Source organism: Manacus vitellinus, unplaced genomic scaffold, assembly GCF_001715985.3.
Source record: "Manacus vitellinus isolate BGI_N305 unplaced genomic scaffold, ASM171598v3 scaffold_0_pilon, whole genome shotgun sequence".
NCBI lineage: Eukaryota > Metazoa > Chordata > Aves > Passeriformes > Pipridae > Manacus > Manacus vitellinus.
This window is the reverse complement of record NW_021938789.1, coordinates 37896320-37915413: the sequence shown is the minus strand read 5'-3', so window position 1 is coordinate 37915413 and position 19094 is coordinate 37896320. Positions and strand designations below refer to the sequence as shown.

The following is a 19094-nucleotide window of genomic DNA, read 5'->3' as shown; positions in this document are numbered from 1 at the left end:
ACTCTTTTCATAGGCTGGCACTATTACAACACTAGTTGTTTAAAAGGACATTTCTAAATCAACAGCTATTTTTAAATTAAAATTAGTAAACACTATAGCTCACCATCAGCCAAAAAGGTTCTGTTTCCCAAGACCACCTCGGGGGTACATTCAGCCATGATTTGGTGACCACGACTCCCCTAAGGACAGGAGGTTTGTGTAAAGAGTTGCCTCACTGGCAGACACCTTGGCACAGCAAACACAGGGGGCAGCAAGCAAACAGTCATTCCTCAAAACACACACACGCCTCTGCCAGTAAGTGCCTTTTTAGTACGAAGATACTGTACAAAGGGGTGTCCTGGAACACCATCAGGTCCATGATGTATTATTATTGCAGTTTCTAGCAGGTGTGTTGTGGTATCACTACCACGTTAACTGTGGGAACTCTTTCTCATTAACCACATGAATTGGAGGAGGGAGTATGAAGGGAAAAAGATAGGGTGTTCTGTTTTGAAGATAAGGTCTCTTTGATATCATTTTTAGAAGAAATCTGAGTCATAGTTTTGGTTCTTCATAAGGCTTCATTCAATCCTTAGAATGTGTCAGCCTGACTGTAATGGTTGTAAGCATGAGAGAAAAATCACATCTCATAACCAAGATGCTAACACAGGTTACCTTCTGCTGCCAAAATGCTTCTCTCTATATATATGTATGTTTGCCCACATAGAATCCTCTGTATGCCATTCCAAATTTGGACTGTTTTTGCTGATAAAAGTCTCCAAGCAAAACATTTGCAGTGCAGACAAGGCCCCTGCCCTGGGGCATTTGGTCATTTGGCATGTAGCTGCAAACCTGCTGTGGTATGACATACACATGATGTCCATGGTGAATCCTTGGGGAGACACAACCACTCTCTCCTTGGGAAGCCGATAAAAAGTACTGGAGCTGGGAGGGGCAAAGGCTGCGTTTCAAAGGAGAAGTCCCATCTGAAGGCAGAATAAGCCTAGGGATTTCCCATGCTGGGACTCTGCAGATGGCTTGGGGGTTCCCCTGTCATCCAGTCTCCGACATCCTCTACGCAGACACAGCCACGCTTCTTCATTGGAAGCCAAAGAGGGCTTAATGCCTGAGGGAGGACACCATAAGTTACTTAAGAACATGTTGATGGTTTCAAAATGAATTTTGGACAAATATAATGTATTTAATTAAGATCTGTGTGAACTGATCCAGGATAATTTAAGTTTCTAGCTCAGGACTAGTGAGACCTTGTTTTAGTTCTGCTGTACTAAAGCCCAGGGCAAGGGTTCAAAATCACTATGTCCCTTCTTTACATGTAAGATGAGGGTTACTGAACTTCCCTCAGAGGTACATGGAGGGAAAGGTTTATGCATGCATTTAAGGTTAGGAGATGCCTAGAATCAATGATAATATCTTGGCTAGCATCCATAAGGGGAAATAACATGTCAATGATGTCAGCTTTGGCCTTAGACAGATCTTTTTAGTGCCCATAGGGAGAAGTTTGTGTTCTTCCAAATCTAATAGTGCTGGTCATGTCCTCATGCAAGAGATCAAATTCAGTGGAGTTAGAGCTCCTTGAGCCATGGCTGATTTTGGTCCAAACTGTTTAATGATTAAACCAGTCAGGTTGAACCTCTGCAGTTTACTAGAATTCTGACAACAGCAGAAATACAGGAAAAGGGCTTAAACCAATCAATTTTAGCTGTTCTTATTTTTGCTTTCCGTAAAATCTTCCACTCCATCAAGTAAGTCTTTGAAATGGAAGTTCAGACCACAGTTCGCATCCCTTTGTATGTTTAGTTATTGATGTGAATGACTTCAAAGAAGTGTGCTGCCTCTCACTTGGCACATTTTATTTAATTCAGTACACTATAATCATTTAAAATGTGCCAGAAAATTACAGGATAAAAACACTGAAATATTAAAACTCTGCTAACATGAGCAGTGATATGAAACCTCTTATAAAACATCAGAAAGAATGTTTGAGTGTTCCACTATGATTTTGAGTAACTTCATGCTGTATTCTCTTAAAAGATTATTTAAAATATTTAAATAATATTTGACAGATATAGTTTTTGTATTAAAAAAGGAAACCGGCAAACTAATATGTAAAATATAATTACTTTAGTTCATTTACAACACTACAAGGCAAAACTAACTGAATAATGTTGGTTTATGCTTACAGTATTCATCTGATCTTTAATAGATCAAATAATTGTTTTCATTCAAAACTATTAATGTAATTAATATAATATACTTTTTTTTTACTTGCATGTAAAAAGACCCAAAGATTTGCATACCTTCAGACAGGCACCATCAGAACTATTTAGAAAAATGTACCAATCTGTATGATGTGAGTTTACTTCAAATTTAGTATATCTCTGAAACATTCACATTTTCAACAGAGAGAAGAAAAGGAAACATCACAGTGTGATGTGATGATTTTTTTTTGGTCCACTTTTTCAGCTATTTTAAAAGACTCATGATTTTTGAGAAAATGGTAACCTTGTGTAATCTGAGCAGGAGGTACTTTCAAGAATTTGAACATGTATTTGATGCCAGCATCAACAGAGGTCTCTGGGACATATAGATAAGGGTCATCCAGAGAAATTGCTCAACAACATGTATCCAGGCATGCAGGGAAGAGAAAGGTTGAATATTAACAGAGAAACAGTGATTGCTCAGAAGGGTTAGTCCTATCCCCACAAAGCAGGAAATTAGTGATGCCTCCAATATATATAGGAACAGAGGGAACCTCTCCCCGTCAGAGCTGCTGCTGAGAGAAGGTCCCTGAGCTGCTCAAGCAAGCCAGTACCATGAGACTGCTCCTGCTGTTCCTGCTCTGTGTTTCCTCCGTTAAATCCCAGGGCTCTATTGACTATGACGATGAGGTTGTAATACTGATATTGATTAATAATTAATAATTAATAATTAATTTAATTTAATTTAGTTGCATGCATGTCTTAGCTCATGTGAGTTAGCTAAGTTAGAAGCTGTGGGAAAAGATGATCAATGCATGTTCTGTTCCACGTGAAGTGTTCAAAAAATAACCTTTATATATGTAACTGCACAATAGTTATTTTCTGAGTTTGGAGATATTTTCTTCCTATTTCTTTTTCTCTAGAGGATGAAGGATGTTTGATGGTAAGATTAGTTATTTCATATTAGTTATATTATCCAAATTTATTTAAGGATATTAATTTAGTAGTGTTGACATATGATGTTACAAACAATTAGTCTTAGGTACAAAGAAGTAGAAATGTGTAATTAATCGTGTCCTGCCTCAAAGACAGTGATCCAGCAGACATTGAAAAAAAGCAAAACCAAATAAACTGCCAGTTCATATAGCTTTACATTGGAAACAGAGTGGTAACAATTGCTAAACAAAAGAGCAATCAGTCTAAACATATTTAACTTGGCTTAACATATTTATTTTTGCTTAAGTAAAATATTTTAATGGGAAACACAATTTAGAGTCTTGGTACATTTTTTTTATAGTTCAAAAATCCCCGCAAAATTAAATAGGTCAGGGCAGTCAGATTTTCTCTCTTATACAATCTCAGCATTTGTGTTTGTATATTGACTACTGCTAACACTAATGTGTTAAATCATTTTCAGCAATTCTGTGTTTTGTATGCTGCCTATTTTGAAACCACTTGAAGCCTCTAATCCTGGATCCTTGCAAATGTTTGTCATTTGCAGCTAAGTTTGAGTGGGATTGGAGATGGCCATAGGTTTTGATTCAGTGGTTCAAACAACTCTTAATTTAAATAGTTTAGTTTGAACAAGTGCTTAGGGACCAGACCCGTTTTCCCTACTCAACCTTTTAGATGTTCCCATTTCTGGCAGATGTGGGGAAAGTATGCATCAGAGGGAGCTGTGAAAACCTACTCTGAGGGATATTATCGAATGCTTTTCCTAATTTCATCAGTTAATAGCTGGCAGGTGGCCTGAGACCCGATGATGTATTTGACTGTGGCCTGATTTTCTGAGCCCTTACAAATATTCCTGTAGCCCAATAAAAAACTGTGACACTGATTATGTGCTGCAGAATATGCTTCCTAGCCTCAAGGATTTTAATTACTTTATTTATTTATTTATTTTGTATCCTACTACTTCAAGTTTTGTGGTGCTTAGTGTCTCTGAACTATAGAAAATTTATTCCTTGGTTAAAATTGGCTATTGAAATATTGTTTTACTTAGGTTTGAAGACTTTTTAGTTTATCTGTATTTAGGTAGAGGGAGTGTGACTAGTCTTACAAGGGCGGGCATAGCAATGACTTTTACATAATATCATTATAATATTTCTGTTATGGCTTTTTTCATTCCACTCCATGGCTTTCTTTGCTGTTTAAAATACTAAAGAGTGCTGAACAGATGCCTCCACCCTGTGCATCCCATTTTACAACAGCAATCCCAGATTCAGAGAGTTTTCTCTCCCCCTGGCTCTGCAGGATGACACCCCTGTGTTAGGCATTCGGGGCCACCGACCTGTGGACAAAAGGCGGGAGATGGCCCCCACGCTCCGACCTGTGGCACCTCCCATCAGTGGGCCTGGATACCGGCGCCGGCCCCCAAAACCGGGGAAGAAGGGGGAAAAGAAAGAACGTATCATCTATCCCGATGCTGGTGGCTGCAAGCATCCTCTGGAGGAGATGGTAGGTGTCTGCCTGTTGAGACAGCTGGTGACATACTGTCCTTTTCTTCTAGTACACCCAACACAGAGTTTTCTCTGACAATCGAGGGGCAGTTGTTCATTTAAAGCAGTCTGGCTTTTCTCCATTTTGCTTGCATTTGCTAGGACTGCATTCAGAAAAGTAATGTCACAGAGTCCATGGGATTAGTCACAGAGTCCACCTACAGTGAAGATGGGAAGATGAGAGTTGAACCATAAATGAGGAAAGGAAGTATCTGTGGGTTAGTCTGTCCCTTCCATGTGGCTTTGCGTAGGTAACTACTAAGGACAGAAAACCCTCTGCAGAAGCACTGGCTTCAATTTCAGATAATCTTAAGGAATCCTAGGAACCAAAAAAAAATCAATTTCCCTTGTCTTTCTTAAAACTAGTTTCAAGATGTAACTATAGTCTACCATCGGTCACTGCCCCAGCTCTTACAGAAGAGCATACAAGCATTCTGAGAGCTAGTACACACCTTGCTGCCTTGCAGTAGTTTATCCCATGGTCCCTCCTGTGCTCCCTGCTGGAAAATGCAAGCTGTGACGGTGCTGAGAGACATCCTACTGTCTGAGAGCAGATTTGAGTGTGGAGGTTGCCAACAAATGAAGTCTGCTAAAGCTTAATGAATACATGGTTGTGGTAGAGTCCCATGCTGCCTGAGTATTTTGGTTCTCACGGAATGTCAGAATTTCCCATCTCTTTTTAAAACACTGCTGTCCTTGATGGTGCAGCACCTACTGTAGAAGCAATGGTGCTCAGCTTCTCTCATTTCATGAGAGATACATACAACAATGTGTAGAGAATGTGATTGATTCTCTGATGCCAGTTAGAGAGGAAAGGGGTAGACATAAACATGCACAGGCACCAGGTAATTCCTGACAGGCTTTAGTCATAGTTCAGGTGGCTTAACACAATGAACATTTAACAGTGCAGAAAAGGGAAAAACAGACAGGGGACCAAAAAAGTGTGAAGAGAGAGGGCTTTTCTCAAAAGCTTCAAAAAAGTGTGCTCCTGAGGGACTCCAGACTCCTTCCCAACCTTCAGAGTGCAGCTTCTTTGTGCAAGTTGAATATCTGGATTCCTTATCTAGACACTTAAATATCTGGTCTCACATTACAAATTTGTCAGTGCATTCAAAGGTATGGTTGTTCACTGACAGGATTAGAACTTTTTAATCTTGACTTTTATTCACAGTCCTTTTTGCTTCTTTTAAGGGAGTACTGTGTCCAACTGGATGTGAGCTACGAACTACACTGCTAAAACAGGAAAAGAATGTGAAACCAGTTGTTCGTGATCTAAAAGATAAAGTGAGCAAACTGTCTGACAGCTCTTCAACTTTCTTCGAATATGTGACTGTTCTAGAAGATAAACTGACAAAGAGGCAAAAACAAAGAAAGGGTATGCTATTTCTATTAATTACTCGTGTAAATGGTATTGGAGTTTCATTGGAATTCCTACAGTTACTTGTTAGTGGACTTCTTTAAAAAAAAAATTAAAAATACAGTGCAATACCTGCAAAGCAGGTTTCCATGACCAGGTCCTCTTAAATCTTAAAAAAACCTTTGAGAGAGGCAAAGGAATGGATCTTATACTAAAGCAAGATTCATATAAGGCCCCTAAATGTAAGGGTCTTGTGTACCCCCTTACCTGCTTTCCTATGTCCATCCAATCCATTTATGACCAGCCTCTGGCTTGGCACCATGGTTGCCCAGAAAGAGGTTGGTGAATTATAGCTCTTTGGCAGAAGATAGCACCACTGATAAATCTATTAGCTAGCAAAGAAACAACAGTATACATGTACCACTTTCCTGAGAATATCTGCATAGTTTTTGCACACTGTAGAAAATTAAACAAAAGAAATACCTATCCTTCCTCCCTGCTAAGGAAAGAAGTGGCATCTCAAATTGTACTTACAGATTGCTCTGCATTTCCTAACTGGAAAATATGTTGAAAACTAATTTGCTTTTCGTCTCTTTGCTTTCCTAGACAATGAGGATTTACTTTCTCAGTACAACACAGAAGTGGAATTGCATTATAATTATATAAAGGATAATCTGGATAATAACATCCCATCTAGCCTCAGGGTCCTTCGTGCAGTTGTGGATTCTTTACACAAAAAGATCCAAAAACTGGAAAATGCCATTGCAACCCAGGTGGACTACTGCCGTTCCCCATGTGTTGTTTCCTGTAATATTCCAGTGGTTTCAGGCAAAGGTACTCATTCAACTATTATGACATCTTTTCTCCCACTTATATCACTGTGAAAACTGATAGAGGTATCATTCAGTTGGTTTGTGAAGCCTGTGCAATTGATTAGGAGAGCAGGAAAGACGGAAAATGATCCTAGATGAAAAAGAAAACTTTTATGGATGCCTATATTGGTCAGACCAAAAATCCTCTTACCCCATATCAGTCTTCACAAGTGGCCAGTAGCATTTTAAAGAAATATGTGATTCAGGGTCTTTGTAAGGTGGATGTGATACATTTGTGACGATCATAGTTGTACTTTTGATTTTTTTCAGTCAAGAAAGGTTGATTCTTATTTCACAAGCTTGTCTACTTCAAAAATTCATTGTAAAGTATATAGTCTTCCATCACTCAGTTTGAAGTCCTAGAAATTCCTATTTGGAAAAGCTGAACAATGTGGGTGCATTGTTCTTTCTTCCCTGGTTCTTTTACTTGATGTGTCACAGAAATCAAAATGAAAATAGAATAATATATATATATTTAAAATTTTTCCCTTATAATCAGCAAACCAAAGGATAAGAAGAGGGTTGGAGAAGTTCACAGCTCTTCCAGTAACAGTCTCCGGTTTGTTCTTGCAGAATGTGAGGATATAATCAGAAAGGGAGGCGAGACATCTGAAATGTACCTCATCCAGCCAGATCCTTTTGTCACACCATACAGAGTATACTGTGACATGGAAACAGATAATGGAGGTTAGTGTGAAATAATTATATTGTTAAAATAATAATTAATATGAATGATACAAAAGATAATTAGTAATTTGCATTTTATACAAACAAGTGATACCTTTTGTAATTACTTGAGAATTAAATCTGACTCATTCAGGAAAGTCTCGTTGGTCATCTGCTGATGCACAGTAGGATACTTCTATAAGGAAACTGGAAATAAATAGTGTAGGTATCTTAGTATGGCCAGAATGGACGAGGTGGGCAGACAAGGAGAGTCTGGTTCATTTCTTACCTCGCTACTATGTGCTAGACAAAAGACCAGGGCATTCCTTCGGGTTCTGCTTTTTTTCACCTTTCCTTATGAAGCAAGGTACTACTTAAGCGTGAGCAAAAATGGCAAAGCTGAGCTCATAAGCAGTGAATGACCTGCTGCAAGGAAGCCATATGCTCTTCTTGTCCTGAGATGAGGTTAGAAGGACTGTATCTTAATGGTTGATGCTCCTTTTGTACTGGCAATTTAATGTAAATACTGTTGCTCCTGTAGGCTGGACTTTGATTCAGAACCGCCAGGATGGCAGTGTTAATTTTGGGAGAAGATGGGATCAATATAAAAAAGGATTTGGAAATCTTGCAAAGAGTGGAGGGAAGAACTACTGTGATACACCAGGTAAAACACACAGCGTGAAACTCAAAGAGCTCTTCTTACTGAAACTGTTTGATCCTATTTTTTGAAGCTCTTTGACTTTCTTGAAATTAACTAATCCACTTCAGTAGACCCATTGGCAAATAATAAAGTTGCCTTGAAGTATATTGGGAAGTCTATTTCACGGAGTTCTCACTTGTTGCTTCTCAGGTGAATATTGGCTTGGAAATGACAAGATCAGCCAGCTTACCAAAATAGGGCCCACTGAAGTTTTAATTGAAATGGAGGACTGGAATGGTGATAAGGTATCAGCTCATTATGGAGGTTTCACCATACAGAATGAAGGAAACAAGTATCAGCTTTCAGTTAGTAACTACAAAGGCAATGCAGGCAATGCACTAATGGAAGGAGCTTCACAAGTGCATGGAGAAAACAGGACAATGACAATTCACAATGGCATGTTCTTCAGTACTTATGACAGAGACAACGATGGATGGTATGTACTCACACTAAACATTTAAAATAAAAATAGAGCTTAAAATAGAGCTGAATATAGAATATTTCTCTAATTTTATGTTAGTTGTCGTAATATCTCGAAATATGTTTTATCCCTGCAAGCCAGCAGCCAAACGTCCATGCGATTCCCTTGGTGTAGCCAAGGACGGGTAAAACTGTGTATTAGGTTAGTGACATTCCACAGCCAAGTAAGAAGCAAGCATGCTGAATTGTATTGATTCAATTTTATTGAATTACTTACCGTAGGCAAATCAGCAAATCTGGATGCGATATGTTCATTGTCAGAGACTGATGGCGGCAGTGCTGAGGACACTGTCTTGCTAAGTAGGAATATTGATGCTCTCTCCAGTAACGTATAATGGTTCCTGAAGAAAGAGACAGGTAGCATGTCCATTGAAGAGACAAAGTTCTGCCTACTCAGAAGACAGGAACTCAGTTGTAAAGTACATAATTGAGCACCGTATCTCTAAACTCTGCTTAGTACCTAATTACATAGTCATGAATAAAGGAATTGTTTAGATTAGACATACATTTCTCATTGTTTTCTATCTTTAAATTTCATTGATATTGTAATTATCGTTATGAACTGCAAGTAATTGTAGTTATCAATCAATAAACTAAAATGACATTCCCAAAGAGATGCAGCTAGAATTTAACTATTTTTTTCTTAGCTGCTTCACCTTCCAAGTGCACTGTGTAGCATACACTTGAGATGGTCAAGCTTTTACAGAAAGTTCAGAGAGGAGTTTAAATGTTTATTATGGTTTGAAAATTTCAGTATATGGGCAGGTGTCTGTACTCTGTTGATCTGTTTGCTTATATGATATCTGTTACTCTCAACACATTTTTTCCCCCTCATCAGGTCAACTGCAGACCCAAGAAAACAGTGCTCCAAAGAAGATGGTGGTGGATGGTGGTACAACCGCTGCCACTCAGCCAACCCCAATGGCAGATACTACTGGGGAGGGACCTACAGCTGGGATATGGCAAAACATGGTACAGATGATGGTGTTGTATGGATGAACTGGAAAGGGTCATGGTATTCCATGAAGAAGATGAGCATGAAAATCCGGCCATACTTTCCACAATAACCATTATCAAAGTGTGCAGAATCAGGGATTTCCTTTCAGTATTTGTACGTGGTTATCTTTTGAGCATGATATTTAGGCTTGTCTTTACACATGAAAAATAAATATGTATATACAAGCATATTGTGACCTAAAGTGAAAAGCTATGTCAAATGTAAATCAAAAACTGACTGATAAAGATAACTTACAAGTGTATTCCATTTTTCATTTGTTCATAAGACAGAATTAACTAGTATAGAATAACACTGAAAACCCCAACCCAACTTGTTTTGCTCTTTTACAAAGGTCTTCTATACCACTTTTAAAGAGGGAGAGCATTATTTTAAAATGTTTTCTAAAAATTAAAGTCTTAAAACTAAAATATTTTTCACATGGTTCCTAATTATTTATGTATAATCTGGGGAGAAGGAAACACATTCCCCTAAATAAGGGACAGTTATTTTCTTTTATAAGTAACAATAACTACCTGCTTAACAAGTTGAGCAGGAATGAAGTGAAAAGATAGTATTGAACAAATGGGTAGGTCACCACTCAGCTCATATCCTGTACACTGGATAAAATATGCCCTTTTCTGGGACCTGGTTCACACACTGTGCCTCTTAATATCCCTCCCACCACCCCATATCCTTTTATTATAGAATAAAATACAGTATGTCTTTCACACAATCACTCTCATGGGACTAGAGTAATTAATGACTCCAATCACAGGATAGGTGGAGGTTGGGTATTACAATAGAACTAGTGGTCTGGGCACCCTGGTGCAGAGAAAGATAAGACTTCCCAGCCCTGGTAGACAGGATCAACATTTCTCAAAGGGGACTGCTTTCCTCCATAAAGGAAGGGACCCAGATCACTAGGGTGGATGGGTCCCATCTGAAACCTCTAGTGTTTATTTAATCTGTGAAGCCCAGGAGGACAAGAAGGAGACATAATGGCAGCATCTCACTACATGAGCACAAACATTCTGCATCCCCACAGGCAGGCTTCCACTGAGGCTAAGGAACAAAAACACAACGTGTAAAGGACAAGCCTGTTTTCCAAAAGCAAAGACAGTTCTTCACACGTGACTATAAAGAGGTCTTTGCTCTTCAGCAAACTTTCCAAAAAGGTTAGTCAGTGGCTGTGTTTGAGAAGCACTGACAAAAGGCTAAAAGTGAGCTGCTTTGCCAGTATTTGATGATAGTGATAAATGGTATGCAACATGCCAATGAGATCAGAGACAAGGAAGTTTCTTCATGCTTGTTTCTCAATAGAAGCACAGAAATATTGAACAGTGTAAATACTTGTGTAATTTTATGTCATAAGATATAAAGGTAAATACAACACATTCTTCTATAATTGTGTAACCAATATAACTGGTTTTCAATGCAGCCAGCTTTTTTTCTAAAAGATCCTTACCACACACTGTCAGCAAGCTGATGTAGACCCCTTATCTATATAAAAACCCTTGCTTGGCACATGTACTGAGAAAGATTCAGGTGCTCCTCATCTTACTTGTGCTGGTTAGAGTCATAACCTTTTAGTGATTGCTAGAAAATAACAGCCTGTTTTGGGAGTTGTATTTTGATGAGTTATCATGGATCTGTCTTATTTTGAAGCTACAGTATGCATGGTAAGCTATCTACAAATCATCAATGGGATGGAAGGTCTATATATTTATAAAATCAAAGCTTAAGAGATCCTTAAAAGTCAGTCTCAAAAAGCATGCATTGTTTATCAAAGTGTACTCCATGTTAGGTGTCTGTGGCAAGAGTGAGAACCCAAACCACTCTCAGTTCTGCCTGAGAACTGACTCCCACTGCTGTTGTGCCCCCCTTGAAATAGAAATAAGAGGAGATGGCCTAGAATAGTGAGTGTTGAACTTGGTCAGACTTTCACAGTTCATGTTAGTGGAGGCGGGATCTTGTTATGAACATACTTCTAAATTTTTTTACTTCTTTAGCACTCCTAAACAAAATAAATAATTCAAATTATAAATATTTTTATCTCAAGCCAAGGCGTGAGCTGCCAAAGACGTAGACAAAGACACAGTCAAAGACATAGAGAAAGTTCATATTAAAAGGGTTTTTAAATCAGTATGTCCTTGAAAAGGTTTTTCAGCTAAAAATAAGATCAAAGAACTCTTCTGTTAATAATTAATCATTGTTTATTTTTTAAGCCACAGATATATCCAGTTGCCTTCAAATTCACAGAGTAAAGGTACATCATGCATATATATATATAAAAAAAACTTTTCAACTTGTACTCGTAACACACATTAAAAGCCTGTCTTTCTACAGGGTTTCTATGGGCCTGATTTTCATTCTAACAGTTTTGAGGGAATAGTCAGAGGCTTTAAATGGCAGCCAGACTATGCCATTTTCGATCTCATAAGGAACATTGTACCTGGGGTCATAGTGGCCTCCCAGGTAGTAAATGCCATTGAGGTTGGCTGCCTGGCAGCTGTTGTACCACCATCCGCCCCCATACATCTCTGCACAGTTCTCCTCCCAATGGTCCTGGTCCAGGTCAAAGGTGCTGAACTTCATCTGGGCATGGGACGTGTATTCAGTGCCCTCTTCCAGCCAGCCAGCAATCAGTGCATCCCCAGCGGTGCCCTCGTAGGAAGACACAGTAAGGGCATACCCTTCTGCTTCAGACCCTACCTGTACGATATACTCTGCATACACAGCATTTCCATCCCAGTCCTCTAACTCTACCCGAAGGAGAGTATCATTTTGAGTCAGCAAGTGCATGTTTTCATTGCCCAGCCAAAACTCTCCTCGCCCTCTGCCATCCACGCTGCCGAAACCTCTCTTGTAGTCTTGCCAGGTCCGGTTAAAATTCACTGATCCATCCATTCTCTGTTGGATCAATAGCCATCCTCCCAAAGTGGTCTCTTGGTCGCAATAAACAGACAAGACCTTATTCGATCCCGCTGGCTTGATTTTGAAAATGCCACTTTTGGCACCAGAAGTGTGTTTCTGGCGGATATCATCACAGTCTAAAAAAAAAAGTTGATCTGGTTTGACAGAAGTTATCAGCAAAATTTAATAAAAGGTTCAGAGGAATCCAAATACCAATAGTTCAGAGGAAAATTGTTAAACATGTTGTGGAGTACACTAGGTATAGTGACAGGCAACATTAAAAAGAATTCAGAAAAGAAAACTTTACATACTTCTTAAATTGTGAATTGTCTACGTAATACCCGAGTATTAATGAAATAGTTTCCCTTTTGTTTCGAGGTGGCAACAAACAGACACAGTGCTTACATTTTATCATCACACTGTTGTACTATAGTATCTAAAACAAGTCAGTTTGGTTATGGATGGAGTTCAGCTCCACTACCTCAATAACTACCTTTCCCAGTGTTGGCTGTCCTTCGCTTCACTGCTGGTGATCTGAAGCTGCGTGCCTGAAAGTCTGGGGTGTCCTCTGCACTCTGATCATGTTCCACCCCACCTAGCTGCTCAGTTATTCCACGGGTCTTTACTGATTTGGTCTCAAAAGTAGAGCCTCCCTTGTTGAAACTGCTGGTCACTACAGACTTGGAGTGACTTGCACTGCCAGATGGGAATCCAGATGGGAAAAGTCCTGCAAAGTCATCTTCCTCCACCTCTCCTAAGTCTGCAAATTTGTCTTTTGCCCCATAAGTCCCTGAATGACTGGTACTGCTTGTGCCAGTAATGTGCTTACTAGCAGTGGATGGAGAATCAGGGGCAAAAAATGACTCTAGCTCAGGGCGTAACATCTCTAGCTTGTGCATGCCATCTGCACCACTAAAATGGTAGGTGCTCCCTTCCCCTCCAGCATTTTCTGCTCCATGTATATAGGAGCAGTCTGAGCCATCAGAAGAAATTGTTTTCTCAACTACTTCTTCCCTAGGGCCATCAGGGCCACTGACAATTTTTTTGGTGGTAGTTTTGGTGCATCTACGAACAGTGGAGGAGGTTTTGTCTTCCAGACTAAGGGTTTCTCTCCCATGAGGAGGAGTAACTAGTTTGCTGGTATATAGAGGTCCATCCCCCCTTGATTCTGACTTGTGATACGGGCTGTCTCCTCGGGAAGGGTTTCTCTCTGTTTCTGGTCTTTCTAATACCACTTGCATCTGTTTGATGTCATTAATTATGTTCAGAGCTTGCATTTCTGGCAGAGGCTTATGCTTAAAATGATCAGGAACATTGGAGTCCTTAAGTGGCCTCATTTTCAGTGTGCTCAGGGTGGTTGGTTGAAGCTCTGGGTTCAAGTTGATGGAGCTGGCTTGGGCAAGCTGCTTCTGGATGTTGTCGTAGCTTTCTTTGTCCACCTGGTAGTCAAAACTTCTAGCACAGGTTCCTTTACAAGCTCGTATCTTAATATCAATGTCCACCTACATAACCAGAGAGAAATAATTTGGTTAGGGAGCTTTCCTGACTTCCTCAAGTAAGGATATCCTTTACTGAACAGGAAAAAGATGGGAGCTGCCCTTGTACCTCCCACCTACAGCTGAACTTTTCAAAGTTCAGTTTTGAAATCATCATAGGTTTATTTCCATTGTAAATACAACACATGCAATAGCACAGTGCACATGAGTTCCATGGAGTTCCACTGTAGCACGTTCCCAATCTCTGCTCCCTTTATTCTCGAGGTATAGGGGTGTCTTCCTGGGTTTGAAAGGAATGCTGCAGAGCTGGGAATGCTTTCTCTGTGGACTGGGGCAGAAATGGGTTCACCAAGGAGAGGGGAAGACACTGGATTGTCCCAAAGCCTGTCATGGCCCTGCTGTGAGGCCTGCCATCATGGGGTTACCATTGCTTTCTCAAATGCTGGATTTCTGATCCAGGCATCAAAAATAGGACATTTCCTTGCATTATCCCCAGAAGAACTGGCTGCAGTTATAACGCGGGTTCTAATGCCAGCTCTGGCTCTGAGCAGCAGTGGCAGCATGGGGATGAACAGAGCACATCCACCTCCTAACTGCTCAGCAGCTCCTTACAGGAGGAGAAATGCCTCATACAGAACCAGTTATCAGCAGATAACTGAGAGCAGAAGGAGCAGATGGGACCAGGAGTCCTATGGAGCTCACGCTGGTTCCCACAGAGTGGAAATAGAATACCAAGATGCACAGAAAGCAACTCATTTGGGGATTTGTCTCAGCCAGTCAGATCCTGTGAGAGTTGCACCATGTTTTCTTCCAGGGAGAGCACTGCTCACCATGAACAGTATAAGGAATAAATCCTCTTTCTGTAGCTAAGCCCTGGAAAGAATGGAAGCTGTGTAGCAGATACCTACCTCTAAGCGTTTCATCTCCACCACTTGCTCCTGGATGCTGCTCTGCAGAGCTTTAATTCTGTTTACCTGAGTGACAACTCTCTGTTTTAATGTCACAATTCTCCGTCTCAGCTCTCCTGACACGAGACCATAAGTCTCATCAACCTCTGAAACAGAAATGCCTCAGTCAGCTATGCATGTGATTTTCTTTCCTAATTGTGTATCGTATTTTAGGATATGTAATTAAACACATAATTTAGAACATATTTCTCATAGTACTGAGCAGATAAAAATTGTGTTAGTTTTTACTAACTAGCAGTTAAGAGTCTATTATGAGTCTATTATTATGTTTATTCTGGTTCTTGACAATTATGTCCAGTGCAGCACATATTTTCACTGCATATTGCTTATTCACAAAAAAGAATAATTCGGCAATGGGTAATAAAACTGTGTGCGAGATACTCACGATTAGCACTGTCCAGGTTTGGTTTTAGTACATTTACAGTTTCCACAATTATCTGATTGGATTTTTTATAGTTGTTTTGATTATCTGCAAGCAGCCTTTTGATTTTGTCTATTCTGCGACTGTAATCCTGGTCCATTTCATCAATCAGTCCTTGCATTCTGCAGCCTGATGGACATTTGGTACCCTAAAATTGGAAGAGGGAAATAATTGTGTTAAAATCCTCACAAGTAAACATTTTGTGTAATGATAAAAAAAACCCTGATCAGTAAAGCTTATCCTCAAAAACCTACCATAAACATGGGGTGAGGAACAAGTAAACTTGCAGTTTTCTCTCTCCTCTGTTCCTCATGGGTGAGATTAAATACACATATATATTTATTTCATAAATATATATATACAAACACACACATATTTTCTAAAGGGCTGCTGTAAGAAGTCTGTTGTCTGGTTTGAGCAAGGATATTAGAGGCCAACTTTTTTAAGTGAAGTTTTTGTCCGAAAATCTGAATGTTCTTACAGAATTAATCTCTTTGCCAAGATGTCATCAAATAAATGTAGCATAGAAACGGACTGAGATGCAAAAGGCAAGAAAGAGAGAAATTAATAGTTTATATATGAAGACATCTAGCCACAGAATCACAGAATCACAGAATCACAGAATCACAGAATCACAGAATCACAGAATCACAGAATCACAGAATCACAGAATATGCTGAGTTGGAAGGTTGACCCACAAGGATCATCGAGTCCAACTTGTGGCCCTGCACAGGACCATCCCCAAGAGTCACACCATGTGCCTGAGAGTATCAACCAAACACTTCTTGAACTCTGTCAGGCTTGGTGCTGTGACCACTTCCCTGAGGAACCTGTTCCAGTACTGAACCACACTCTGGGTGAAAAACCTTTTTTCTAATATCCAACCTAAACTGCCTTGACAGGCCATTCCCTCAGGTCCTGTCACTGGTCACCACAGAGAAGAGATCAGTGCCTGCCCCTCCTCTTCCCCTCATGAGGAACTTGTAGACTGCAAGGTCTCCCCTCAGACTTCTCCAGTCAATCACTATGAAACTTTTACCGAGCATCTTGTAATCTGACTTCCTAAAAAGTAACTAGTGAAGAGTATGTGATTTCTAGCTATTTCTTTTCTTTGTCTCACATCTTTCTTTCCGGTGCCCTTCTCTTACCAACTCCAGAAATGGCAATATCAGAATTCTGAAAAGAAATGCTTCTTCTGTTTTTCTAGGATTAGCCTTCTTTAATTTAATCTTTCTTTTCCAGACTTACTTTCTCTTCTCATTCTGCACCACTGCAAGCTTCTCCCTCTTTCTTTCTCCTTGTTTTCTTCTTTCTTTCTTTCTTTCTTTCTTTCTTTCCCACAGGAGATCTCTCCAGGCTGCCCCAAACTGAAGTGTTACCTATCCTTCCTCAGACGTAATACCCAAGGCTGTGTGGCACCTATTGCAGTGATCTGGCTGAGGTCTGTGAGTGCCCTATGGACAGGCCCCATTTTCACCCCAGAGCTAAGAGCTCACCCAGTCATCATCAGCACAGATGGGCCAGTTCTTCTCATACTGGCAGGTGGACTGGGACATGTGCTCCACAATCCTGGGACCACGCACTCCTGCACCCAACTCTTCAAAGGTACTCTCTCCAGCTTGTGCCTGCCAGGAGGAAAAAGGGGAAAAGCAAAATTGAGATTAACTAAACAGCTGTCAAGAGAACAGAAACATAATGCTGATGGCCTCCAACACTTAGTGGCACAGCTGATATGTGGCAATCACAGCCATCTGGTAAGCACCACACCAAACAGTGCAAGGATTTTATTCTCAACATTTATTGTAAGTTATGATTTTGTTTGTTTTCTCAGAGTAAAGCTTATATCTCCTAAAATTAATGCAGCTATGTAGAGAGCTAGTGATGCTCAGGATATATTATGCTAATATCATTCCACATAAATATTTTGTTCTGTGTGTAAATATAAAATTAACTTGAAATTAGATTGAAACTGGGTAAGTTAAAGCAAATATTTAAAAAATCCTATGTTCTATTTCTATTTGCTGCAATACTTTAAAATTCTTATTGTCGCTTTACCACCTTCAGTCTATACAAAACTGACTTAAAGATATATATGAAGAGGTTTCCCATTAGTGTTCCTGATTTTAATCACAGTTACTAACTGCAAGCTTATAATACTGTTTTGCCTTGCAAAAGAGCAAGAAACTAATAATTAAAATAATAATGTCAGTCATGAATGGATTTCACTCTGCTTATGGAAAGAAGAGAAATAAATATACTGAGGTTTTCTTCAAGTCTGAGAAGAAAAAGTTATATATACAAACTAATTCTAAGCCAAAACATGATAAGGATTCCTAAAGTTTTATCAGTAAAAGACTGTAAAATTATCCTTGTTCATTAAAAAAGCCCTGTTTTAGGGCTTGAAATGTAATTAGGTCTGACTGGATTCCTCTGCATGCCTTTTTTATTTTTCAAACATCATAATTAAAGATTTACAATATTAAATATTAATTATTATGATGATTATTAATGATTAATTCTGAGGCTGAGAAGGAAATCCTAATTCTAACCTCTAGGGTCAGAACCACTCTGGGGAACTGGAATGTCTTTATTAAAATCAGCACATTCACACTAGTTTTATTAATTAATTACTTGATCCAACCCAAGTGCCTCCTAAAGGTAACACATAAAATCACAAATGCCCTTTGGGCACTGACAGCTCCAACATGGCTGCTTCTGTTTTGTCCCAACTGCTTCCTATAATTTCTATCATTTGTTAAAACATGCACTTCCTTCAAAAAATAAATAGTTACAAAGAGAAATGTAAAGAATCTAACATAAGATTATAGACTGAATCCTCAATGAGAAAAAAGCAAGGCTATGTTAGCATGGTTGAAAAACAATTTTGTCTCTTTCCTTATCTAAAATTTGATTCTTATTTAGCTCCAGTTTCAGCTGACATTGCTGCCACAAGAATCCTTGTTTTTAAATATGTATTTCATAATAAAGGTACTGTGTATCATTTGTAGGTGGAAAATCCTGCTGAAATACTGTCCAAAGGACATGAAAATTCTTGAACGGCTGGAGTCACTAGCATCCAATAAGTTATTTCTAAGACTTACAGCATCACCCATGAATCTATGAATTCATGTTCATGTATATGTTTTGCTCCTCTTGAAGCCAGGCAGACTCAGCAAAACCAAATAAGCAAAACCATAGAGAGCTGGATAGTTAAGAACTACTAATGAAAGTACATCAGTGAGGTGGTTACAGTAAGCTTGTGCATATATGTGTGCATTGAATTTTACAAGCTAAATGACAGCCAAAATTTATCTAAATTTATTAATGAACATTAAATAAATGTTTACTATTCAAAACAGAAAGATATATAAAGAGTCAAGTAAGTAAACTCATACCCAAGGTATGCTGAGGCCCAGCAAAACACAGAGGATCCTCAAAGGTATCATCTTCAGGAGAAGAGCAAGAACTCTGACTGAAAGGATGCTCTTCACCAGTCTTTTAGTGCAATTTAAACCTGAATGTGAAGCT

General features: G+C 39.2%; 2 protein-coding genes across 2 annotated transcripts; one reads left to right on the top strand and one right to left on the bottom strand.

Moving 5' to 3' along the window:
- Positions 1-2746: 2746 nt before the first annotated feature.
- Positions 2747-10196, top strand: FGB (fibrinogen beta chain). Its single transcript, XM_008933153.3, has 8 exons — positions 2747-2888; positions 4452-4655; positions 5888-6071; positions 6660-6887; positions 7499-7612; positions 8133-8255; positions 8442-8727; positions 9610-10196. Exons 1-8 carry the CDS (start codon positions 2814-2816, stop codon positions 9836-9838), a joined length of 1443 nt encoding a protein of 480 aa, XP_008931401.1. The 5' UTR covers positions 2747-2813; the 3' UTR covers positions 9839-10196.
- A 1767-nt stretch (positions 10197-11963) lies between these two features.
- FGA (fibrinogen alpha chain) lies at positions 11964-19094 on the bottom strand. Its single transcript, XM_008933152.2, has 6 exons — positions 18962-19094; positions 17063-17191; positions 15531-15714; positions 15086-15231; positions 13175-14183; positions 11964-12818 (listed from the first exon to the last, which is right to left on the bottom strand). The coding sequence occupies exons 1-6, from the start codon at positions 19010-19012 to the stop codon at positions 12109-12111; spliced, it is 2229 nt and encodes a 742-aa protein (XP_008931400.1). The 5' UTR covers positions 19013-19094; the 3' UTR covers positions 11964-12108.